The sequence below is a fragment of the Patiria miniata genome, unplaced genomic scaffold (genome assembly GCF_015706575.1).
Source record: "Patiria miniata isolate m_02_andy unplaced genomic scaffold, ASM1570657v1 HiC_scaffold_14, whole genome shotgun sequence".
Lineage (NCBI taxonomy): Eukaryota > Metazoa > Echinodermata > Asteroidea > Valvatida > Asterinidae > Patiria > Patiria miniata.
The window spans coordinates 10,051,436-10,078,582 of NW_024037052.1; the positions used below are offsets into that span (position 1 = coordinate 10,051,436).

Genomic DNA, 27,147 nt, shown 5'->3' on the forward strand with positions numbered 1-27,147 from the left:
ATTTGGAACAGTCGACCATTGTGGATTGGCCATAAGCACTGCCAAACATACAAATAAACACTGGTTCAAACATTCTGGGGCGGGACATTTGTTTAGAGACAGCGAAAAGTTAAGGTTTCTTAAATGCATAGTGCAATATTTCATACATTTCAATTATCAAGCTATCAAAACGACACAGGTTGATATATTCTATTTGTATGAAATTGTTTTGTTATGAGTGTTGTTTAAAAAAGGCACATGTCCATCCACATTCAAACCATGTCCTGTCTGTATTCTTTTGTGCTATTTTTTTCCTTTAGTACACGTATACTATAATGGTTTAAATTTATGATGTTTCGATTAAATGCAAATAAGCAAAGGAATGTAATGACTGACAAACTTGGCATTGAAGTGGTATGTTTTCTGTTTCCTGCAGGAGTGGTGGTCCAGTGTATGCAGTAGTTGATAATGCTGATGATGAGGATGAGGATGATGATGAGCATGGTGCTGATATGATACATGGACCTCATACAGCGCTGACTCTACCCATGCCTAGATGTCCTGAACATGTCAAAGAGAAACTGACTGTTAGTAACTCCTTACCACCTCATGTGACTGAACCCTATGCATCCACTACACTGATCATGCCGTCCAATATGGTTGACATGAGACCGCCATGTAGTCATAGTGGATCATCAGAACAATCAGCAGCAAGTACTCATAGCGCTGCTAGGATAGACGCTAGAGGGCGTCATACTGCTGCTGATAATGGGGCGTACAGCAGCAGCGGAGGCTCAACGCAACAAGGTATATTGATATATGTATATAGCCAGATTTTTATTATAATAACGCGAAGTCAGCGAACATGCGTGCCCAAAATATATTGGGGTTTATTTGAGAGCTTAATGTTCGCGAGCGTGAGCGGCGAAAGGTTTTGATAAGTGGCACGTGAAATATCGATGTTTTTTTTTCAATGCAGAAGTTGATCAAAAACATTAACGGATATTGGGACAACTTCCTAATATTTTTCGGTAAAATATAGCGCAAGCACTAGCCTGTTGAAAATTTAGTTGAAGGAAACACGATTGTAGGGAAAAACTTAATGTAAAAACACGAATTAAAAATGATTGAGGAATAACACCAAATGCTGATGGCGACGTAAAAAAAAACGATTCTCTTCAGTTTAATATAACATTGTGGTTAGTTTTTGACGATGATATAAATTATGCTGGAACTTAAAATCTGGTATTATGCTATTAAAACATGGTTGAAGAAATGAACCGAAACAGGTAAGTCCATTCCGCTGGTTCAAAATATTGAGTGCAGGGAAGCCATGCAGTCCGGATCACTGGAACTTCCGTCCAGATGCCGATCCAAACCGGAAAAAAGGTGGAACAAACGGGAAGTTGGCCATTAATTGAGACCATTTTGAAAGTTTTTTTGGCCGGAAAAATGGATCACAAATCAGGTTAAAAAGTTGCTCTTTGTTTCTAAAAAATTCGACAATAGCCTTTATGACGGTGATGAGGTAACGCAATCGAAATCATTGATTCTATCAAATATATCTTTGATGAACGGCATAGAGTGACGTTGACAAAAAAACACTCACTCATGAAATTAACGAAAGTAATTGTTTGTTGAAAGTAGCTGTTCAAAGGTACTTATCCTGATTAATAACAAATACCGCCGACGCAACAAAGCCTGAATATTACCGGAGCACTGACCGGTAGCTGATTACGCGAACTCCGGATATGATAGGTTCGCGCACCTCGGGAACTCAGCGGCTGTAGCATATTAGCATAGTTTTAGCATAACAAAGGCGCATTGTCATGCGATGCAAATGAACCTGCAGAGCTTGATGTTTACTCCTAACTTGGGATCAAATTTAGTTCGCAAACTTCGCAGACCTCGCGAACAGTCAATATTGAAGGCTGCCCTTAGCATATGGAACATGAAAGATCCAAAAAAAAGTATTGTGATGTGGTTTGATACCCAGTGCTTATTATGTAAAGCCCCTGCAGACTAGTTGATCAGTTCCTTGTATCAGTAGATGACAAGTATTAATTAAAGCTTCAATGTTTTGTGCTATGTTTGCATGTTATTATTGCTAATGATGACATTTTAACCTTGTCATTCAGGTGATCGTGCTAGTAGAAAGAAACGACACAGAGGTGGATCCAAACAACCAGCACGTAACTGGACAGAGTTACTGCCACCTCCCCCTGAACAACCACCAACTGACATAGATTCACCCACAGGATCAGCCTGTCCAGCCCCACCTTGTTCTCATGCCAACGCTAATCCACATATGGATCATGGAAAGAATCGTCAGGACATGGAACGGAGTAAAAAGAAAGGACCGACACCTCCACTCAGACAATGCTGCTCATCACCACCAGTCAGTACTAGTGATAGGCAGCATACATTACCAGCTGTAGCACATAAACCACTGCCGACAAACTCAGTACCCAATCAATTAGACAGTAATAGGAGTGGCACCCCTGCTGACCATAGGCAGCAGCCTCATAGTAAAACCCATGACAGGCCTTCAGATCCTGATCACACACAACGGGGGGTACCCTACCTAGCTTCAAAGCGTCTCTTTGAGGATCCTAGGCATGAGCAACTCGGCAAGGAGTTGTTGGAGTTCAATGATGATATGTCACAGAGTGAGATACTCTCTGATAATGATGACATGGCTGGTATATCAGCTGCAACAGCTCTGAATGCAGACCAAGGTAAAGTCACTTATTCAACATTCAGCTCAGTGTAACAGTCCTTTGTTTTATGGCCTACATGTATGTGTACCATGGGCAGGTTATACATGTACATATTAATGATGTACACGGAGGACACTCAGGATGACTATAGGTCCCTGATTGGCTGAACTGACCAAATCAAAATAAGACGAGTCTTATACCAATGAATGTAAACAAAACAAGCTGTAAAAACGAAGTGTGAAGACCTTGATATCAACCAGTAGTAAACCAAGCAGCACATTTATGATGATACACAGTGTTCCCCATGATACAATAACCAAGTAGGTCCCTATGGCAGACATTATTCTATTGTGAATCCACACCATTGCTTTGTTGTATCACTCACCTCCCCAAACAAATCTGACTTGTAAAGCATTGCACCCTTGTGGTGGTATGTTCAGTTTAGTAATAAGGCATGTCAAAGGGTCTTCACCAGTGAAATTGTAATTCCATGAAGAAAAAAAAGTGAATGTTCCCTATTAATCAAACTGTATTTGTCGTTTCACTTTTTTAGTTTTAATTGATGACATAAATTATACGTGTGTGTCTGATTGGCCATTCAATCTGTATGTTTGCATTTGATCTGCAGGTTTACATGCCAATCATGGTGATTATATGGCCAATAGGAACCAACTGCCTCACATGCTACAGACAGAAGATGACACTGAGTCAGCGGATTCCTGTACAGGTATGCTGACAGTCTACAAGTAAACATCAACTACTGGGCTGTTGAACACATAACATATTCTAAAGAGTGAAATCTAGACATCAAGAGTGCTTGAAGGAAATGAAATACTTCACATCCACTTAGTCCTTGCTCTAATTTACACGGCACTTTCAGTATATAGATATTGCTCGTTTTGAGGGATAAAAACAAACTAGCCTCCCATCAATTGAGCGTCCTATATTCCTGAGGTGTAGCCAAGGGAAAATGGAACACTCAATAGATCATTAAAGGAGGTTAGTTGACTATACCATGAGTTAAGCATGCAATATTTGTTATATGCCTCACCCACACATTCTTGTTTTAGAGATATCTGAGAAAATCCACCACAGGTGTACTTTTATTTCAATTTGAAATCAGTTGAAAATGTACTTTTCAACACAACTCTCCATGATATGGTTGCATTCAACTCTGTAGCTACCATAAGTAATCAGCACCAAGCTCACGACATTGAGTTTCACTCCTAGTTTCAAAAGTATTGACTCTAACAGTCCTGAATCCTCCAAACTTTGAAATAATTGTTCACACACCCCAGGGGTTAGGGTTCAATTTACCGGTATCTCTTGTTACAAAAAAAAAGTTTTCTTGCATAATTTCTTTTGAACAACTGTTTTCAGCAGAGTGCAGACATACCTACCTTCAGTTTTCTTGTGATTGATATTTGTCAGATGCAATGTTGGGTTCGTGGTCGTCTATGAATGGCAGCTCCAGCAGTGGTCGTCATAGCAGCGTGAGTGAGAGTTCGGAGGGATCTTTCTTTACTGATGCTGATTTTGCTAGTGCAGTAGCAGCAGCAGCCCAGAATTCTGGCATGCAAGTCATTGGATCCACAGTCACAGATCCTAGAGCAGGTAAATCCACTTACAAATCTAGACACATGTATATATCTGGGTAGTCTGTAGCCTTGGGTTTGGATAGGTCACAGGATCCCAGGACCTGAATGCACATGTACATCTTGTGATATGTCACAATTGATTGATGGAAATTAGACAATATGATGATGATGTTTCCATTCATGACATCATCCATATACAGGGTGATTAAAAAAAGTCAATCAAAGTCAATTTTCTCAGAAATAGAATTTTCTCAGAAAATAACCAGCACAGCCACTTACCTCTTTGCATCCTGGTTGCCTGACATCATTGCCTGGCCGCTCTTCCTTCAACATAAAGGCCATTGAGGTGAATACACAATTTGGGCCGTTGTCTCATATGCCCGCCAGGTCTTATGTGTCCTCCTCAGGGATGCGATTTCAACGTTAATCCTGTCCCTCAGCTGCTGTAGGTTAGTGTCTATTGCAAAAACTTGGAACGGTAATAAATTGAGGACACAATGAACAAGTGCTTAAATAATCGCAATGCTTAGCTCCACATAAATGAAATTTGCATGATCTGTTCAGATTAGCCGTGACATAATTCTGGTAAAATAAATTTTGGCCACCTATATTCTATTTCTGAGAAAATTGACTTTGATAAAAAATAATGCATTTTTTTACTCACCCTGTACAGCAGTTGGATCTCCCTACATGTCATGTAGGAATACAGACACTTAAATGTTGCTTTCTACATTGAATGCACTGTTGAATTTTAATAATATTCCAAAAGCCCACCAGAACTTATTGAAGCAAACCATTACATGTCCTCATACATGTATTTGCATAAGCAATACTCGACTTCCATTACTCTGTGAGAGACTTCATCAGATATAGGCCTTATTCACGAGTCGGCCATATTGAATTGAAAGCGAGGTAAAAAATTCCTTTTTTGTAACTTGCGAATAGAAACGAAAGTAATACAAAAAGTAATTACACATTAATACCAGTGTGCTCTGATGAATAATATAAAATTTGTGATTGAACATACCCTAATGTTTTAAGCCACATTTAAAAAAAAATTTGAAAGTGAGGCTTGCAATGCATAAATAGCCTGGTACCATGCCATTCAACAGCTTACAAGGCCCATTTACACAAACGTGATTTTGTCGCAACGACTTTGATGCGCGACAATGTCGCACACGTGCATGTGTGAACAAATTTGATTTCAAAAATGGCGCGATAAGTTGCATAAATGTAAAGGCCTTCATTGATTTGTGCACTTGACATTATCGCACGACAAAATCGCTTATACGTGCGTAAATAAAATTCAGGGAACACGATCAGAATGCTTCCTAGTAAATATATGGCACATTACCCTTACCGACCTGCATGTAACAGCAATCTAGAACATGCTTCAATTCATTTCAATTCAATAGTACCATAGCTGCCAACTAGTACGATTTTTTCGTAATTATTACGAATTGTTTGTTAAATTACGAAAATACGATTTGCCACTAAAACATTACGAATTTCCCATTTTCCCAAAAATACTTGTAAAGTATCGTTTTTGACCAAAAACTTCTGGCGAAATGTCGCGATAATGGATGGACTGGTGACAAGTCTATTAAGAATGCAGTCAAGCACCTGATAGACATCAATGCAGTGTGCGCAGTGGAGTACTTGAGGACCAGACTACAAATATTTTTCAATGGTGTGTCATTTGTGTGCATCTCGTGGATGTGTGGTTGTGTGTACTGTATGTGAGTACTTTTCAGTGACGATCGTGAGCACATTTGGTCGCTTATTGCCAGGATGAGACCCATCAGTGCGAGATTTTAATCATGGAATTTAATAAGAGTATGGTTGGAATAATTGCTAATAGAGTTTGAGTTTGTCACAACGTCCAGAAAAGATAAATCAGCATGCGTTTGCAAGGTATGTTGGCGGGATATTTCTATTGCATACGGTGGCCCTAAATCATTGTGTGTAAAAACATGATACGAACTCGAAACTCCACATCGATAGCATGCATCTTAAAAAAAATATGCGCACATGTTATTGTTGTTATTATTTATTTGACTTCAACAAACAAATACAGACATTAAAACAAAATTAATTTTAATTTTTTTTTTTTTTTTTTTTTTTTAAATTATCTTTTGGCCTACAGTACATTATTATTCACAACAAGAAGGGTATGCATATGTATGTGTACATGTAAACCATGTACCTGTACTCGATGTTGGTAAAGCTTTTGATAAAACGAGAAGTTGAAAATGACCGCCCGGGTTGATTACTAATTGGGATTTTGAAAAGTTGGCAGCTATGTAGTACATTTATTTCCATACTGAAACAGTAACATAACAGAAAGCAAAAAAAACAATATTGTGGCGGCACATTCCTAATAAGCTTCATGCATTTGTTAAGAAAACAAACGTGACATGAATAGTTTGATTGTGTTGCATGTTGTAGGTAAGAAGCATGGCAGACACGATGCACAGCAGAGTCGTACAGATAGAGCACACCCAGCTACTCATACAGGTATGTAGGCAGTATTACACTCACCTCTTCAATCCTCAACAACCATTTTTGTTTTACTTTCTCACAGTTTGAGGGACTTCACCATTCCCAAATCGTGCAGTGACTGACTTGATTGAAAGTTGGTGTGCATACAAAACCATTGAAACCAGCAAATTGTCATCATGAGTAAATATCAGAATCTTTGTAATCAACAACAATCTATGAAGTCATCTTGTTAGTTGAATTGAGTAACACTCATGCCTACTTTTCCACTCACCTCAATGCTGGCTGCATTTACCTCTGCAAGGTCTGTCAAGTGCCACCCTGCATCACCAAATTGGCCTTTCATGACAACTGTACATTCAACTTTGACAAAATTGTTAGCCAGTCATTATTATGCAAGACATCAGTTTGAAGACTCATCAAGGTTAAGCATGCCAAACAACAAAACAACACAGAACAACAGAAGGGGCATTTTCATTACACACTTAAATATATTTGACTGTCCAAAAGTTTGGGATTTGAAAGCTGAATATTTGCAACCATTGATAATGATTTGTTGTGATTGGTGGTTTTAGGTAGCAAGCCATCTCACAGTATCTTGACAACATTCAAACCAATGGCAGGGACAGGCAGAGAGACAGGTGGGTCTACAAAGAAAGCCAAGACTAAACCTCTAGCAGGGACAGGCAGAGAGACAGGTGGGTCTACAAAGAAAGCCAAGACTAAACCTCTAGTACTACAAGATACCAACAACGTAGGACTGACTGTAACTGCCAATCCACTGGCATTTGCCATGGAGGATTCTGAAATGTAATTGAAATAGTATTGCTACCCTTTTTGTATTTCCTTTCTAAGCTGTAGGACTAATCATGTCCAAGACATGTATGTAATTGTATGTGGTGAGAGTGTGTGAAGCCAAGCAGTCTGTTCTTTCAATTATTAGCTGTTCAATTTTCCTTTTTTGATAAAACAAAATGTATAAATGTTTGTTACAACGCAGTATGGCTTTTGTTTGTACAAATGCTGCTTTGTAGTTGAATAAACTGCTCTTTTTCCCAGACTTATTGGGGATGCTGTTGTACAGTAAGCAAGCTGTCAATTTAGAATGTTTTGCTCCTATTGAATACACTTAAACTTTGAACATTGCTTACATGTATGTACAGAAATGCCTGACATGATTGATATGCAAATGTGTAACACTTGCAGTTGTACTGTCATTAGCAAGATTGTATTCTTGTGAATGATATTACCTGATTTATTAAGACTTATGTTTACATGAACCAAGTATTACATCCATGATCCATTAAAGCAGACGGCATTAAATGGAAATACATGCAGGACATGCTGCCTCAGGAAAGCAGATGAAGAATTATATTCACCTTTAAGGTAATTAAATATAAATAAAGCCGATTCTTTGGTATTCCACAAATCTCAATTATATAAGTCTTATCTCATCCAATTGACATTACTTACCAGTCAAACCAACCCCTGACATTGCATAGAGGCATGAGGTTGCAGCTGCAGTATTGAACCGTTTCTGTGCATTTGGATGCCTTTTGTTGTTGGCGATGTACATACACATGTGAAATATATTTACCAAACCAGTCCATCAAACTGGAAATTTTCAGCACATTTTATAACCTTTGAACAATTGATCACGTGATGTAACCAGTACAAATCAATGGGTAGTAGTGATAGCTTTGTATTCATGACCACATCCATTCACATGGAAACTTCAGAACAACTATTAAAGTCTGAGCGAAAACTCTGACAAAATGTCACCTGTATTTACCTGTAGATATCAAATGTGCTTTCATTTGAAATACAAAGCAGTCTCAAGATAAACAATAGTCAGGAGAAGAATTGTAGCATTCAGGGTTAATATTTGATGGAATGCACCAATAACGGCGGATCCATTCAATGTGTGGTTCATCACAATCACTTTCCAGTCACTGTTCATTCATGGAGCAGGGTATATATTATCTTGAAGCTCAAGGTATAAATAAACAGCAGACATTGGAAATGAGTCTACAACTGACTTCACAAAGGACTCATGCATATATCATAATTGCATCAATTATAAAACCCCAGTACATGTACATGTACATGTACATGGGGTGTAATCAGCAGCAAGGTTTTCTTTGACTTTACGTGTACCTCATCATAAAACTGTTGGAACTGAAATACCGTTTGGTAAGTACTGCCTTACTGGATGACAGTACAAGCTTGAAATACAAAGGCTGTACAATCTGATAAGCCACTTGTCTGTAGGTAGATCTAGATGAATGAGGAGTCATCCCATTTGGCGTTCCAGTAGTGACTCGATTGGACCCAAATACAGTATGGTTTCAGACAGTCAAACTTTATGTACTTATTTTTTATTGACATGTCAATCATTTGATGTATTCCAATCTTCTCAGTAATTTAGTTTAGTTAACTCTGGAATGCCAGTCTGAAATAAGGGTGTTGCTGTCAAGTTGTCATTGTACATTTGATGTCTCCAAACCAGTAGACATGCATGTGTTCAATAAGTAGTTTTCTCCAAAATGAAATTAAAGGGGGAACAGAGATACCTCTCCAAGGAAACTGGATAAGATGATGTGCTTTCCATTTTGCTTAAATACCTTAGTGTAGACATTCTTAATGAACTGGAAACTATCATGTGGGATGTGTTAAGATAATATGAATTGATACATCAGATAGTATAACATTTTATTGCATGCAGCTGTCCATGGGTGGGCCTAGCATCTGTGTTCTAGGCCTTAATAGAAATACAAGTGTGATGAAGTGAGATTTACAAGGCAATAATAACCTTCATAAGGGAGTGATGAATGTTCATGGCTCATACCTTTAACATATTCATTAACAGGTAATGATTCAGTTATCACACTGTTATTTCATTACTTGTGACCATGTGGACCACAAAACCTGTATAAAGTCACAAAGGAAATTAATTCTCAGAGCTATAGATGAACATGTGAACCTAGCACATGCAGGTATACGAGTCCACCCCATCATGTTTATTACTTGCCGTTTATCAACATGATTAATTGGGGTTAGGTTTTTGAGTTTGTTTGCTTTTGCAACAGATCAATATGATCACACAGATGTTATCTCATGCATAGAAGGAATGTATTCAGTTAATGATGTTAAGATTGAAAGATGAAAACACGTTAATCGATATTAATAAATACCTGAGAGAGTTTGCTCATTCCTATTGGTCGAAAGCCTGTCATGTGGGTGGTTTTAAACTGCCAGTAACACTGCTGCATTCTGTGCCGTATGTAGCATGCAATGTATACCATAGACATGACCAGAGGGGTGTTTCGCAAAACAGGATGTACAAATTGTTGAACAAAATCAATGGAAATTGTGTGATTTTTTTAAAACTTATTTTGAATTTGTGACTGAAAGTTATTTAAACTTATTTTGAATTTGTGACTGAAAGTTATTTGTGAATGGGAATAAATATGTGCTTGGCTGGTATTAAACTAGTACATTTAAAACCAGCTTGGGGCCTGGATGCAGATAATGGCCCTCACCTTTGGCTCGGACCGTTATCCACATCAAGCCCCCTAGCCGGTTTGAAATGTATATCGGCTAAGCACTTAATTGTTCCCTTAAAAAGATTGATTAATTGATATTCCTGTACATGTATTCTTTGCATTCTTTAATCAACATTGCATTCTTTAATCAACATTGCATTCATTGCAGTAGATACAGAGGGTTCATCGTTTGTTGTAAAAAAATATCAAAGAGGACAAAGAGCTGCTCCATCATGCTGACTGCCCGATATCTTGGGACTTGTATATAATAGTGTACATATCACTTGCTATAGTTTGATAATGGAGACAGTGACCAACTATTGACACACTTTACTGTCCTTAAGAACCACAGCGTTTATAGTTGAGAGTATATATTGTGCATTTTAAGGTAAACAGGGTAAACTAATAACTATCCGCATAGTATAGAAGTAGACAGATATCCAGCTGCAACAAAGAGTGGACTTGTTTGTTTTTTATACATGTTTTAATTTTCTAAAGCACAGTGATTTTTGCCCCTAACATCTGTTTTGATTTGTGTGGTTGAATGTTTAGTTTTTCTTAGACCAAACTGCTGATGGTATACTCTTTATTCTATTGTATGGAAGTTGTTGTACATGTTCTAAATCAGTGCCTTTTTAGTTAAGCATTGATGAAGAAGCTGCTGTTATGTATCATGAACTTGCAGAATTTCTAACAACTTGATGAAAGCAAAATGTAGTGATTTAAAAAAGATTGTTTAAAGTGGGTTACAGGTTATAATCTTTGCCAAAGTGAATGTTTTTAAACATGTAAGCATACGTTCCTGTTTGTAACAAGCAGCAACAATAGGGGATATTTTTCAGATTAATTTGTAGCATCAGTGTCCCAGTGCACGTTTTGTTGTTTGTAAACCAGTTGTTTATCAAACTTTGAGTGATTCAGCAACTTGGGTCGTATAGTAATCATGCATATTTCTTCACAACTGAAAATGCCAGAACACTATCCCCATTTTGGGGGATAGTGTTTAGTGGGTGATGTGACATGACATTGCTGTAATGGTATGCATACTATGACTTGTTAAATAACACTGTGATGTGAATTTCCTTTCTTTAGGGGACAGTGGGAGTTAATATAAAATGTCATAATGATTATGATACCCTCAATCAGTGATAGTATTCATTTTACGCAATTTAATCAGGTGATATTTTAAGTAATTAAGCCAAACGCGAGTTGCTCTTTTTTGTGGTTAAGTTTATATCATGAGCTTAGATGTGAATATTAGTGCTGCTCATACTGCATCAGAAGTGCTATATATAGCATGTATTGACAAACCCATCCTTTCATGTGTGCCAGCCTGCCAGGTCATATCTAATCACATTATTTAATATTTAAAATAGGAAACCCACCAAAATGTAAGAAATGTTTTTTGATTTTGCTTTTATATGTATTGAGTTTTGTCCATGTTACTGTATATATTGCAAGAATGTAAATATTCCATGGAAACCTTTTTGATAAAATGATTTTCAAGTTTCGTTGGTTGAATTGAGTTTTAACAAACCGAAAAATGAGTGGGTTTTTTCGTCTCAGAAATTACTGAAAACATGATTTTTTTTCTACCATATCAAGTGATGCCATTTGACTTTTGGCTACTTGGGGATTGTGAACACCTCGTTATCTTGCCATTAATTTGTACTTTTTTTAATGACATGTACCTTGAAATCAACCCATAACTTGCGTGTAGAGACATGTTCAATGTAGACACTGACTGACAAGTAGGATACAGAGTCATGTCAGATTTGATTGCCATTACATTTTGCTAACATTTGTGTATATTTTATTTGCCATTATTAATGACCTTAGCCATATTCTGTCCTGTGTATTGGATGAGTACTGACTTTTGTCTTCCACCAGACAGTATGCTAGTAACGAAGGCTCTTGCAAGCAAACCAAACTGCGCTGTATATTCTTCAAAATACAAGCTCTTTTATGTAAGACATGTAGTTACATTTTGCAACAACAATATATGTATATCTGCACGCTTTTTACATAAGTTTAAAAAAAATGACTTAAAGCATATTTATTGCATATTTCATGCAAGTTTTAGTTTCAGATATAATTGGTACTTATGAAAACCAGCTTTGACATATAGACCTTTAGTTCAGGTAACTTTTAGACTCAAGCTGCAGGTCAAGCGTGACTGCAGTCTACAGTACTCCACTGTTCACAGATCAACAATTGAATCACTTAGCATAATGACAGCTTCAAACATTGGGAGAAAACGTTGCAAGTCTTTTCTGGTTTGTCCAAATGGCTCTTTGGTTTTCTGGAGAATACACATGGTCGACCAAAATGGGATGAAAAACAAAATACAATGTAGATGCCATTTGTTCTGAGCCTGACTTAGTGTGGTGATATCCACATGTTACAGACCCTCTGTACTTACAGACCTTCTGTACTTAACAGTCTGCAAAGTGCTGGCATATTGTAAGACACTATGCTGTCTGTGTAGTCTTTCCCTGAATGACCTGAAAGCACAATCACGATTTGTTACCTGGTGATACAGTTCAGTACCAATATTTTTGTAACGCCACATGTAATTATTAACCATTGATCTTGGAGATTATTGCCTGTTATTGTTGCACCAATTCCTACTCACGATGCTGTTAATGTATCTTGTAACTGTAATTAAATGTTAACATGTAGTTGCCTGCTGGCCAAATGTATTCAGTTCAATGCTGGACAATAAAAGCACTTTATAAGCCCCAAATTATTCTTGTCAAGAATGAGTCACTGATGTATCCTGTCTGTCATGTAAGGAAGATGCTTTTTGTTCACGGGTGGTCACAATTCTAATATTTTCAACAATTCCAAGATTTTACACTCGTCAAATTTGATTTCGCCCGCAAGTACAATATATATACATTAATTGTATATTTTCATCTAGGACCACAACTTTGTTAGTGGTTTATGTGAAGTGAAGACCACGCTTCGGCTTCAAATCATCATTCAAAGTGACTGATTAAACATGAAGATTATTTGATGTGACAGGACTCGACCAATAATAGCTGGATGGAACCCATAACATGCATCTTGCATAATTCAACTAATAAGAGTAATAATACAACATAAGTACCAGTATGCATAGAGTGCTGCACCATAACGAACAATGATTTTACATCAACTGCTTTTTAAAAATATATACACATGTATATATGGGTTGAAATAGGCTACACACAAAGGACGCACATTTAATTATGGTTATTTGTACCTACATTCAGGCAAGGGATGGAAGGTATGGCCATTTAGAGTGGGAAAACCAATGCATTAAGTGTGCATCTATACAATGCCCAGCTGGACTTACACACATTTATACACACATAGAAAATGAGTACTGTACCTGAGGAGATATATACATGTACACCTCACACTAAAGCGCAGCAAATACCCACACACACAGTCTGGATTTACTTTACTACCGAAGACCCTTCTTGTTCCTTTCTTTATTTTCTGTTATTTGGACCTGCTGATGCATCAGCTGATGTTAATTCATAACAAAAAAATGTAGGCCTATACTGTCCTCTTTCTGACAACTGATTTTTTTTAATTTAAAAAATCTTGTGAGAAAAGTTTGGGTAAATAGCCAAGTCCACACATCATTTCAGGAAGGTGAACAATATACAATGTATTGTGTGGAAATATTTCACTCTGGTTCTCTTGGCGGTAGTCATTGTCACTCCCACACAATTGAAATGAATTCTTTTGGTAAAATATATACAAATACAATGTAAACATGGTTTAAGGATGGACAGCACATATGACCCCTATAACGTATCATAAAGTTCCAAGGTAGAGCGGAGGAAACTGCTTTTTCACTATACCTGTCTATTCCTTCCTCCATGACCTGATATACACGTACATGTATATTCAGTTGCTAATAACGCTGCTGTCTGTGTGCTGCCATCTTTCTTGGTAGCTAGGGCAATACATGTACTTGCATATGCACAAACATGTAAGTCCCAGGAATGTTCAAACACATGCACATACTGTACTTATATGCATTTTTACACCGAGTGTGACATTTGCGCATGCATGGATATACATATACATAGCAAAACTATTGGTGGGCAAGGGATGGCTGATTCTCATGAATATGTTGTAGGTATGGTAGGTATGTGTAGACAGATAATCATCTGTAAGTGTCAAAGCATTGATATTTCAGCTTTTCATTCTGATATGGACTCTACGCACATATACCACAGTTAGGTGAAACACTTGAATGCACTGCCATCATATGACAAGCTCACGCAAAGAGGCTAGGCAAATTACTTTTGTATTCTTAAAGCCATATGCATGAATGTGTGTGCACAGGCAGTGCCCTGCCCAAGGAGCCCTCACTGGTATAAAAACAAACAAACACAATCTACTGTTCTATACATAAGAGTCCATACAGGAAGGGACATTCATCAGCTCTCAGGCAATGTGATGTCTCACATACTACATTCAACTCTGTTCAATCAGCCTTCACTCGCTTTATAGCACTCAGCTAAGGCATGCTGGTCTAAGTGCAGAGTAGATTTATAAATGTATATGTATACAAATTGGAATACCTCAGGGTCTGAAAGCCCATATATTACATAATGTTCAAAAGTGATCTTTGTCTATTTACAAGAATGTTATATTTACAATTGATAACATTTGTGTTGAGCAAGCTGCCACTGTGTGTCGTTTAGTTAGCTGCTGTTACAGTTTGTTTTGGATCATTACTTTTGCTCATTGTTTTCCTTCGTATTAATTCTTGCTGTAGCATGTAGGCTTCTGCCTTGCATAGAGGCTTGCGTAGTCCTTTGTAGGTTTCCTTGTGCACTGTACGGAAGTCCTGTTTGCCTTGATCTTCAGCTGGTTGGGTAGCTGGCAGGAATGGACGTGTGGGCTCAGCTAATGACTTGCCATCAAAGTTAGCCATAGTTTCTGAATGGGCAGCCATATGACCTACTGGTGGTATGTAGATATTGGCCTCATGCAGGTCTCCATAGCGTATGCGTGGCTTGACTCCCCAGTCTTTGTAGAAGCGTTTGTTGATGGTTTGATCATCAAACTTGCCTGGTTGTCTGTCAGTGTTGGTCATTGGGCGCATCCGTGTGGTGCTGTAAGCATCTTTGGTGTCAATGGGCTTATAAGTCATCTGAAACAATAACATTGTCAATCAATAATCATGGCAAGTGCACTGACTGCTTTCATAAGCCAAAAGGTTGGGGATCCTTGCCGAAAGGTTTCAATGGGGACTTTGTCAACTGAAATGTTACATTCTCCAGGGCCCCATGTCATTGTTCTGCTTACCATAAATGAACACTTTACCCATGGCAGAAATAAAACTACATGTATTTACTAAAGGTAAGCATCTTCATGGTTAACATATGTACAATGTTGACTTCTGCGTATGAATACATTCAAACTAGCTTTGCCCATAATTTCTCTACTACATGTATAGTGCTGTAAGTGCAGAACAGTTATTGCAATGACTTTGGGTCCAAATTGATGTGGATTATGTGGGATAGAATATAATGCAAAGGGTAGGGACAATAACTGATACATGTAGTTGCATGTATGTGTTTGGCAAGACGCTTGAATGTTCTGTTGTGATGTTATATATCTACCTTATTGGTTGTCGTGGTTGTGAACTTTGTAGTTGGCACTGAATAGGTCTTAGGATCTTTCAGCATAAGTTCTGGCTTTGGATGTTGTCTGGTATCATGGCCAGGATACTGGTCCTGCTGCTCGGTCACAAACTCAATTCTGTTTCAAATAGAACAAGTCATACAGTTACCATTAATGAAGACAATAGAACATAAACGTTGATTTTTTTTCCTGATTACTTCAATTCTCAAATTTCAGCAGACATAAATCAAATAAACAATGTTTTAGTTAACCAATATCGATGCTAAATTTGGAATGAATTTGGGTTGATTAATTCAGGATTGTAAAACTTCCTTTTTATAAATTTAATAACTGTCACACTTACGTGACATTTTAGAAATAGCATGTGTTTTTATTGCTGTCAAATCTTGTGAAAAGAAATGACATATCCTTGAAATCACCCTAAAAGAGATACATTTGGTAATTACTTTGCTGCCTATTTTGATGACAGAAAATAAATCTGAATAGTATATTATGCTCAATGGTCACATAATAAATAGTTGGGACAATTAAAAAAAAGAGACGAACATGCTTTTGAAGTTTTGAATCTCCATTGGTCTTACCTTGAGTCCATACTAAGTCTGATAGTGGCTGGTGGGGGTGTGACAGCACGCTGAGGTAATGGCTGACTACGGTAGCCTGGAAAGTCTCGCATATTCTGGGTCTTGCCGTCAAACTTTGCCCGTTTGTCACGGGTTAGCTGTGAGGCGAACTTGATTGTCTGAGTCTTTTCCTGTGGTCCCATGTCTTGGTAGGCGTGTCTGTTAGTTGTACCATGATCAAATTCACCTGCAAAGGCAGCATATCAATACAATTGTGGGAAGATCAATTTAGTACACAAGGCAGCTTAGCCAACAAAGAGGGAAATAACTGCTTTGATCAAATAATGAATTCCATTTTAGAAAACAGTGTGAAACGTTGAGGAAGACTGTTCAGCCTATTTTCTAGCATTAGTTTGCCAACATTGATGGCCATCAATCAGTCCCATTTGTGCAAACATTGTCAACACTGGCAAATCTTAGCGTTGTTTATAAGTTGAATAACTCCAGATTATAACTGTTGTAAGACTGTGGATTATTAAATCCTGGAATGGAATCCTGGATTAAATTTGCAAAACAGAACACAGTATTTTTGCAACAAATCCATTGCAATATTATCAGCTTGTAACACTTCCACTGACTACAGACAACATGTTCTCTATACATGAATGTATACTTTGTTAACACACACTGCTAAAAAAAATCTTAAATGTTTTAATATGTGAGGCGTTCTTGCACAATGAGATGGAACCGGGCACAGGCCATAGTGGGAAAAATGCACAAAAACAAATGGGGGTGATTTGATTTCAAGTTTCAGATTTATTTATGTCAACTACACATAATTTAAACAAATAGTATAAAAATCCTGGAGTAAAAGTTGTTTTTTTTTCAGGGAATATGATCGGCATCTTTCATTTTCATGAATACAAAACGCAAAATTTGTAAAGCCTTTTTCTCAATATCTTACTTTTTTGATATGTCGATAAGTGGGGACTTTATAAGCAGCTATAAGTTGTCAACTTGTTCTGTCTCATTTGCCAGAATGCCTCACATAAATGAAAGTAATTTCCATTTGAAGAAATGCTTCTTGAATGAATTTGTTTCTTATTTAATACCATAGCAATGCATCAGATGGATGGACAAGTCACTAACTATAAGCATCATACCTTCAGTGACTATGTTATCTGGCAACTTCTTTGCAGCAATTGTAGCTTCAGCATGGTTGCCAGGGAAATCATTCCTTGTTACAGACTCAAGTTCCCCAATTCTCTGTCCTGGGTACAGAATGGATCCTGGGGGGGGGGGCATAAAACAAAATCAAGATTATGATGGCTCTCTGACTCAAGTCACAACTGTCGATGAATTGTCTTGAGTCACTACAAAATAGCAATTAACAAATTGCATATACAATGTACAATGACCAACCTGTAAATGAAGGCAGTTCACCAAATGCTGCTGCAGGGCGTGGCACCCAGTGCTTATAATGTTCCTTATTTGATGTCCGACTGTCAAACTTGGCTGATCGTAGACCTTTTCTGTTCTGCGTGGCTGGTCGTCGCATCTTAATGGCTGGGAAGGACGAATGTCCAGGAAAAGATTCACGGTACATAGTTTTGTCCTCAATCGGTGCATTACTCCGTTCCATTTTTTCCTCCTGTTTGGGAGAAAATCCCATCAATTTTACCAACCACAATTGATGTTTGTAAAATAAACTTTTTGATTTGAGAATAAATTGCTTGGACATCAAAAATAAAGGAAAAGATTAAAACCTCTCCTTCACAAATGTAATTAGTCTAGAAATGAAAGATGACTGAAATTATTTCAAAATTCCAAAACAGACATAGCCCTGACATTTACATTCTTGTAGAATCTTTCTCAAAATCTAAATGTTATTTGACATTGAACAAACGACCCAAAATGTTGCTATTAAATACCAGTATGTGGTGGTTTTTTTATGTAACTCCAGCCCTTTGTCATTCGGTAATGGTGGGGTATTTTAAGGAGGGTATTTCTAGTGAATAAATGTCAGGCCCTCAGAACTTATTAAATACCATTTTGTTCAGCAAATAAATGTCCTTTGATGGCATAATTATTTACATAAAATATTAATCGCACGTACTTGGGTTTTTTGGGCACACTTCTGATAAAGTGAATTAAACTTGTGCACACTGCAAATGAGACTCATGCTGCCTGTTATCTACCGTGGAGTCTTTTCAAAATGTTTTAATGAGAACAAATAAGTGAATAAATATGTGCTTGGCATTCTTAAGTACTTTTAAAACCAGCTTGGGGCCTGGACGCTCTCGACCAATAGGATCGAGTAAACTGTCTCAGGTATGTATGATTGTCTGTTAAAGGGAATCAGTTGATCTTTGCAATGAATTCCTATACTAGAACCAAAAACATAACTGGGACAGAAAAAAGTTTAGAAAGCTTTTTCTCAAGAATTTATTTAAGTAATCAAAACTTGCTCTTTCAACCCAATCATAAGTAAATTGCACACAAGACTATCATTTGGTGAGAAAAAGGACACAACTTTCCAAGTCGTGTCTTGAACAGAAAGAACTGCTTTTTACAGTTGACTTCAATAAACATTTTTAAAATCTCAAGCATATTTGAATGCCACTGTTACCATTTTGATCGGTTGTTGTTTCTTTGCTTGAACCCGTTGTTGGTAGTCGGAGCGTTGGATGGTATTGAAGTCCATGTGTGGAGGGTCCAGATCCCGTGGTGTAGGAGGAGGAATGATTGGTAGTCTACGTTGATAACTTGCATCTGGATGCTTGAATGTCTGCTGATAGTGACTCAGAGCACATTTGGCACCACTGCCTCTGATTCCTCTATTTTTACGTTTGCAGTTCTTGTGATGCTTGTGTCGTCTAGAAAATAAAAACCAAAACTTGTTTTAACCCATATGTACAACCTCCTGTGCCCCCCCCCATACACATCCATGACATTGTAAGCACATGTATAGAGTATAAAGTGCTCACTTAATGTTGCTATATTGCTACTGTTGTTAATTTCCTTATTGATGTAGAACATTTCAATACCTTTTTTAAAAGATATTTCTATGGGTGTCGCCAGGATTTTTTTCCAGGGGGGCAAAGCAAATTTTCCCCCCAAATTCCTTAACTTTTTCATTATATTCTCAATTTATCATTTTTCCGAGCGTCAGCAGGGGAGCATTTGCCCTACCCCCCCCCCCCCATCAAATGAACAGCAATATGGCTTTTCACCTCTTTTTCCTGTTTTTTTTCCCCTTTTCCTTTTTTTTTTTCATTTTCCGGGGGGGGGGGGAAGGGTCCCCCCTTGCCCCCCCCCCCTCGCGACGCCCATGGAAATTTTGTTTAATTACGTCACATGGGGAAATCGCCTTTTTTTTATTACCATGTTTGGTTAATTTTTAAAAATATGTTTCTTTTGTTTACTCTTTTTAACTGGTTACCCACCAGAAACAAATAGTCCGTTTTAATCTCCAAAACATAACAGGCCATTTAATTCCTTCATTTTGTTTCAGAAATTTAAAATTCAGTTTTAGTGCTATTCCAAGACAAATCGTTTAATATATCAAAATTCCAAAGAGTGTGTCATTTGGAAATGGGTCAACTCGTACCCGAGTTAACTCGTACCCGAGTCAACTCGTACCCCAAAATTGACACCCCAGTCAAGTCGTACCCGAGTTAGGTCGTACCCGAGTCAAGTCGTACCCCAGTCAACTCGTACCCGAGTCAAGTCGTACCCGAGTTGACTCGTACCCGAGTCAATTCGTACCCGCAGCTCAAAATAGTTGCCTATTTTCGAAAAGAAAATCAGTGAAACAACGGAAGATCGGAGCTGGATATGTCCGTGCAGGGTGACATCGTTTTTGCCGGGCCTGTGCCCGCACTCGCCGGTCCACGTGGACGTCCGCGCACTGTGACATCGTTTTTGCCGGGCCTGTGCGCGCTCTCATCGGCCAACATGGTCGTACCGTGCACGGTGATATCGTTTTTGCCGAGCCTGTGCGTACACTCGCCGGTCAAAGTGGTTGTGCGTGCACGGTGTTTTTGCCGTTGCGTAGTTAGTGTCGGAACCTTCGCCGTTTTTCAACGGCATTAGGCCTTGGTGTAAGTTGTAGTTGTACATATTTAATACGGGGCTAATTTTCATACTTCAAGTAAATGTTCTACCTAAAGTATGCATGCTTTTATCACTTTATTTTATTTTTATATGATACTGTGGTTTTCAGATGAACTATTTTCTGCTGCTCAAACCGATCGATCGGATGGTCTGTCACACAGTTCATGATGAATCGAATCGGATGTCAAGTTTTGAGGACGAAACCCGATTAGCTCAGTTTTGTTTAAGATAAAACTTTCTCTTGCACTTGAATTACAATTTGCTAATGTCAAACAATCTTTCACACCCAAGGATCAGCTAACAAATTGGTCCCCTAAAACTTATAGAAAGAGCATCTCTGAATGAAACGAGCCACCATTTTCCTTTACGTTTTTACTATAATTCCTTGATGCCTCAAATGTAAACAAATAATTAAAAATCCTACATTTCTGTAACCAAAATAATATTCTAGTTGAACTTATCGCAGAAACTTTATTTGAGCTTCACAAGAATTTTTTTACGACATTTACCGAACTAATTATACAAAAAAATGACCAACATATTAAAGAATCATTATAAATTAAATAACGATGTCAGTGTGACTCTTTTATGTTTCCTGTAATATATTTTCTCTTCAGATTTGTACTTTCAGGGCCCCCAATCTTCCCAAAGAGATTTGTGCCATGTGCAGTTATTATTCAATAAATGATGCCAAAAATGGAGTGAGTGAACGTTGAAAAATATTACTTTTACATTACAAAATTCATTTTTTAATAGCGACTTTCTTTTAAAAAAAAAGGTCTTAAATACTAAATTCGTAAAAAGAAAACTACGCCCTTAAAACAGGTTCGACCGAACAAAAAAAGACGTAGAAGTTCGCACAGTCACTCCGCAATCTCAGTGATCCAGGGTCTCTGAAAAAAGAAAGAAATAACATCATTACTAAGAGAAAATACTACACACATTTTAAAATAACACATCTGATGATCTGGATGAAAAGTGAAATTTACCGTTTATCAGCGAGGGCTCCGTCGACTTGCGAGTACCACACTGATGCCGTTTTGAAAATGTTCTCCGCGCGGTACCCGTCGCGATGAAGCCCTTGCCGATGAACGGTACATTTTCCCTTTTCATCCAGATTGTGAGCAACATTTGATACCACCGCCTTCAACTAATCCTTGAACTTTATTTGTACTTCTGGCGGCGTAACTACTATTTCTCAGTCGCCGTTTTTTAGGGTAAAATCGGAAGTTTTTGTAAACCATCCATCCGTACTTCCAAACTAAAAAAGGAGGGGAGTACGAGTTGACCTGGGTGCGAGTAGACCCGGGTACGAGTTGACTCGGGTACGAGTTAACCTGGGTACGAGTTAACTCGGGTACGAGTTAACTTGGGTACGAGTTGACTAGGGTACGAGTTAACTCGAGTACGAGTTGACTCGGGTACGAGTTAACTCGGGTACGAGTTGACCCAAAATCTGTCATTTAACGTCAACCTGGATCACAGTTGAGAGAGTTATCTTTCTGTGCACAAACCATCAGGTTAAAATAACGATTAAAAACGATGCTAGAAAAGATTACCGTACATTATCGGTCAAATCTAATCACGCTTCACCTACCCGCAATCACAAATTTCACAGATACAAGTGAAATTGGGGAACTGTTGTCCCATGATCTGCCTTGCTTCACTGCTGGCCGTATCTAGACGATCCGCTGAGTAATCTAACGCCATTGATACTTGATGACTTGTTATCGTCTGCTCGATTACCATGAACAACTCGCCGATCGCTTCACTTGGAAACTGAGCTGCTTGACACTACTTTTTCACTTCTATATTGCTTAATGATAATTAATTTCGCTTGTATCATTAAGTTCTTCAGTAAATTTTTGGGACGACGATGTCCGTGTCACTGTGTTTTTCTTTTACACTGAATCCCTGTACATGTGCAGTACACACCATGTATGCACCCCTATCAACAAATCAATTATGTAGCGTAGTCAACCTGTCGGGCCTTAGTTACCAGTCAACAGAAAGTCACTGGCCTTTGTACCTGCCTTAGCAACGGGATCCCCCGTCCCGTGCGACACATGCACAGTACACACCGCGTACCGGTCATGGAATTGTATGGCCCATGTGTGGCCCATTTCCAGGCTCACACATACGTACGTAGTACGTACCCCTCAGCTCAACTCAGCTATTATATAATGCAAAACCACTCGATGCCATTTCTCCTGACCCTAGAGCCAAGGGAGGGCCGTATTTTTTTCCACCCAATATTTTTGAATAGGGGAAGGCAGAACATTTACAAGTCAAATCGACTTTTGTTATTCTTCTAACACCGAGGCGAATCATTACTTTTATTTAACACGGGCACGTCTGACAAAGAAACAAAACTAACAATCTGGCCCCAAGTCTATTTTTTTATAGACATATATAGTATAATTAGCCACCACAGAAATTTGGTTACTATTCATGTGAAATTTCAGCTCGTATGTCATTTGTTTTAAGCCTTTTTTTTTAAAGAGGGAGAATTTGAGCGATTTTACGCAAAACGAAAATGAACGACACGGAATTTTATAAAACCATTAGGCCTATTCATCTGTAAATATACGACACACAAACATGTTATTTTGCTCAGTGCACACTGGAAAGTGACACACATCTGATTGTCAGGGCCTGCATCCAATTCAAGCCTACTCATTTTCGTTTTTTTTGTTTTGTTTTTTAGTTTGGCCGATTTTGAGTCCTGTACAAATCCATTTACATATTTGATTGACTTTGACACCTGCTGGGGTCCCTTGTTTTCTAATTGTAGCGAAATCAATACATGTAGACCGTTAACTTTATAACAAAGTTGTACATGTATGCTTTTATCGGTATTTTTTCTTCTACATTACTTTGTAGTTTATGAACCCAGTAATCATGAGTAAAATACAATTTCTAGACTATGTGTAGTTTGAACTTCTTTGGTCCAACTCTCTAAGAAATTGAAAAATCTTGAAAAAGTGCTCCAACCCACTTCAGACAATATTGATGCACCCTAAGTTTGGTTTCACCGACGGTTACTACGCCACGCTAGGCGGCCGAAAAGTGACACTTGCTTTTCCTGAGACAAAGACCAACTGCGACGATAGATGGTTTAACACCGGCATCTCCGAGGTAACACAATAATGGCCACTTTTCGGCCGTCTCAGTAAATCGGCTTTTCTGGCGGCTGAAAAGCAGAAAAGTAGAAGAAATTGTTGTCAAAACATTTGATCGCATTTCCCGATTTTTTGAAAGGAGAAAAGCAAAAAGCTATTTTTTCGACCGCTTGAACAAACTATGCAGTGTGTTACGTCACACCATTTATAGCTCCATGGTCACACAGGCCAGCTAAAACGTGAATGGAAAGAACGGAGAAAAAAATGTTGCAAAAAGGCGACGCCATGTACTTCCGCGATTGTGTACAAAGTCTATAGAGATGCCAAGAAAATTTTCCTAACCAATTCCTAACAAAATTGGAAATATTTCTCGGTCCCAGATTCATGTCTTACCATTTTTGCAATGAATGACCTTCATTGAAATGATATATGAAGAAAAAGTGGCGTCAGGTTGCAACTTTTTTTCCAGAACAACTTCAAGCCAAAAAGGAGGGACATAATTTGAACGAACAGCAATTAACAAGGCGGGGAAACAATGATTTCAATTCAGAGAAATTGATAAGCATCCATTTGTATTAATAATCCAAAGTCAATCAAAATCAAAGTGAGAGTATAAATGCACATTTACACAATGATAAATAAGAAGTCTGCCGATTCTTACGTATTTGAATGAATGAATGAATGCCCAGTGGACTGAAAGGAAAACAGGGGGCCGGGTTGCTCCGTTAGACCATGGAGGTACCTCCATGGTTAGACAAGCAGGGGTGGCGTAACGAGCGGCATCCTGTCACACGTCCTACCTCGGGATCCCGAGGTCCGCGTCCGACGAGGGGGCGTGGCTGGCTGACTGGAATGATCACGGGGCTTAACTGAAATGACCGCAGGGCTTGACTGGCGACGAGGTCCGCACGGATAGGGTCACGGTTGCACCCGTGCTTAAAAGCATGGTGTTTTCAATGAAGACCTGGGGTGCGTTTTGGCGTTCATAACCAAGAATTGGTTCGGTTGTTTCTTGTCGGCGAATTTCTTCGGGAATTTTAAATGGATGAGAATTACTCACGACGATGCAATACTCTAACCCCCAACAAGGGCGGATCCAGGGGGGGCCAAAGGGGGCCATGGCCCCCCCCCCCAAACGAAACCAATTTTTTTAATTTTTTATGTGACATCGCAATACAGGCAGGCAATGAGTACACCACCATCTTTTCCTCAAAAAAACATTGGTTATAGTGGTCAGAAATTGCCTCAGATCGCACCACAGAGCATCTAGAATCAAAAAAAATTTCGGGGCCCTTAAGCGGGCCCCGAACCCCACGCCGTAATTTATTTGACCCACTTTTTGGGGAGACCAAACATTTTTTTGGCCCCCCAAAAAATTGTGTTCTGGATCCGCCCTTGACCCCCAAAGCAATTAACCAAAGAGAAACAACAGCACCAGTTTTTGGTTATGACCGCCAAAACGCACCCCTGAACTTTCCAAGCCTTGAGCACGAACACGTGAAGAGCCAAGGTCGAAGAAACGGCCACACCCAAAGAGTCCAATTATCCAGATAGCTTGACCTGATATGATATGAGAGAAAAGGAACTATCAGCCGTCATGTCAGTGGTCCGCCTGCCCGTGATGCATGATATGGCTATGACTCGACTCAGCATGGGAGGGTCTACTCGATTATAGTGGGCCAGCACATACCCCGGTTCACTTATCATGCAAATGTTATACACAGGAATTTGGGGGGGGGGGGGGCCTGCAATTCCCCGAGCAAGAGAAAAGCAGTCCACCATTCGTCTTCCAGCAAAATGGATCTTTCAGTCTGTGTTTCTACTATTCAGACGGCAGAAAAGCAGACGTAAACTGTTCGTCCTCCGTCCTCCGTAGAAATGTCTTTATTGCCCTCACCCCAGCAATATTATGAAGTGTGTGTCCCCGTTTCAAAAAGGAACGTTATTCAAAATAATTGTGTTCCAACCAAGAGTTGTAATGACTCGAGTCAATGACTCGACTCGAGTCCGACTCGAGTCACAATTTTTGGTGACTCGACTCGACTCGAGTCCCTAAGGGTAAATCACTCGACTCGACTCGAGTCACTGCGAGCAAATGACTCGACTCGACTCGAGTCCTTCAAGAAGACTCGACTCGAACGAAGGCTAATAAGACTCGAGTCCCAAAAATATTAAAGCACAACTTTGCGAAAAGTATTTGCAATGACTTACGGTGCAAAGTTTATGCTCACTTCGCTTTGCGAATTAGTCATGTATAAATATACAACGTGTCACAGACTCCCACCTCATGGTTCTAGAACGCACACAATACTATCCAAGAACCAGATTTTTCGCTTCATCAAATTAGGTTTGCCCTTCACAAACGTATAAACATTGTTTACTCAGTGTGTTACCTCCCGAGTGAAATTTGGAAAAAAAATCACTCGGGTGGGGCTCGAACCCACGACCTCCTGCTTTCTAGTGCAGATGTCTTACCACTCGATCGAGCTAACGGGATCGGTTGGCTTGTTCGAATCTGATGTACATAGCAGCGGGTACTGCATAAACTATTATAAGATGTAATTTTGCGTCGGGGTGATATAAATCGATTTAGTTTGCCCTTCACCGACGTATAAATGCAAGAAGGGCAAACCTAATTTGATTTATATCACCCGACGCAAAATTCCATCTTATAATAGATTTTTCGCTGTTTCATCATTGGCTCTAGGCGATTTCTTATAAAGCTCTTGGATTCGAACGCTGGCTAAACTTATGGCCTCCTTTTATAAATTTTGGTATATAGTGTTCAAATATTTGTGACTCGAATTGACTCGAGCTATAGATTTGACTCGACTCGACCTTTCGACCTAATGACTCGACTCGACTCGAGTCACTTCTTTAAAATGACTCGACTCGACTCGAGTCACTTCTTTAAAATGACTCGACTCAACTTGAGTCACAAAAATCAGTGACTCGTTACAACTCTGGAAAAAACTTCCAACATAATGATTCTATACTCTCTTTTTTTTTCATTCCCTGCACTAAAGGTTCAATATTTGGCTCTTTGTTGCCTCACTTTTTGTTGCCCACAAATAATTCAAATAAAATAAAACATGTTTACAAATAGTTCTGGGGCAAAATGCAAGGGGGTGTGGCATGGTGGGGGTGGGAAGAGAAATCCACGAGAAATCCACGAGGAATAAGCATGGAACCCCAAAGCCCCGAAAACCCATACAATACGCCCTGAAAAGGGGCACAGGCAAACGAACTAGTTAAACAAGACATTTGAACTTGTTAAAGCACAAGACCATGAAGAATGAAGTTTGTTTTCATGGGGTATGGCGTCGGATCCCCTGGTAAGACGTTACAGTTAA

At 38.8% G+C, this 27,147-nt stretch overlaps 2 protein-coding genes across 3 annotated transcripts in view; one reads left to right on the plus strand and one right to left on the minus strand.

Moving 5' to 3' along the window:
• The window catches only part of LOC119722032 (roundabout homolog 1-like), a 55,792-nt gene extending 42,705 nt beyond the window's left edge, over positions 1 to 13,087 (plus strand). For both annotated transcript variants that reach the window (XM_038192014.1, XM_038192015.1), the window contains exons 23-28: positions 416 to 786; positions 2,118 to 2,717; positions 3,328 to 3,426; positions 4,131 to 4,313; positions 6,746 to 6,814; positions 7,372 to 13,087. In XM_038192014.1, coding sequence (XP_038047942.1) covers positions 416 to 786; positions 2,118 to 2,717; positions 3,328 to 3,426; positions 4,131 to 4,313; positions 6,746 to 6,814; positions 7,372 to 7,610 — 1,561 coding nt within the window. In that variant the 3' untranslated portion in view covers positions 7,611 to 13,087. The remainder of the gene's footprint in view (positions 1 to 415; positions 787 to 2,117; positions 2,718 to 3,327; positions 3,427 to 4,130; positions 4,314 to 6,745; positions 6,815 to 7,371) is intronic.
• Positions 12,881 to 22,640, minus strand: LOC119722033 (stabilizer of axonemal microtubules 1-like). The gene is made up of 7 exons (XM_038192016.1): positions 22,270 to 22,640; positions 19,186 to 19,432; positions 17,979 to 18,207; positions 17,720 to 17,845; positions 16,578 to 16,803; positions 15,975 to 16,113; positions 12,881 to 15,502 (listed from the first exon to the last, which is right to left on the minus strand). Exons 1-7 carry the CDS (start codon positions 22,419 to 22,421, stop codon positions 15,047 to 15,049), a joined length of 1,575 nt encoding a protein of 524 aa, XP_038047944.1. The 5' UTR covers positions 22,422 to 22,640; the 3' UTR covers positions 12,881 to 15,046.
• Positions 22,641 to 27,147: the final 4,507 nt, after the last annotated feature.

Bases quoted from the DNA above. Each gene is read 5' to 3' on its own strand.
- LOC119722033 (XM_038192016.1), bottom strand. From the start codon at position 22,421: ATGGTAATCGAGCAGACGATAACAAGTCATCAAGTATCAATGGCGTTA. The intron at 19,433-22,269 runs GTAGGTGAAGCG...TTTATTTTCTAG, and splicing joins TGTGAAATTTGTGATTGCGG to ACGACACAAGCATCACAAGA. The intron at 16,804-17,719 runs GTATGATGCTTA...CTGCCTTTGCAG, and splicing joins AGATAACATAGTCACTGAAG to GTGAATTTGATCATGGTACA.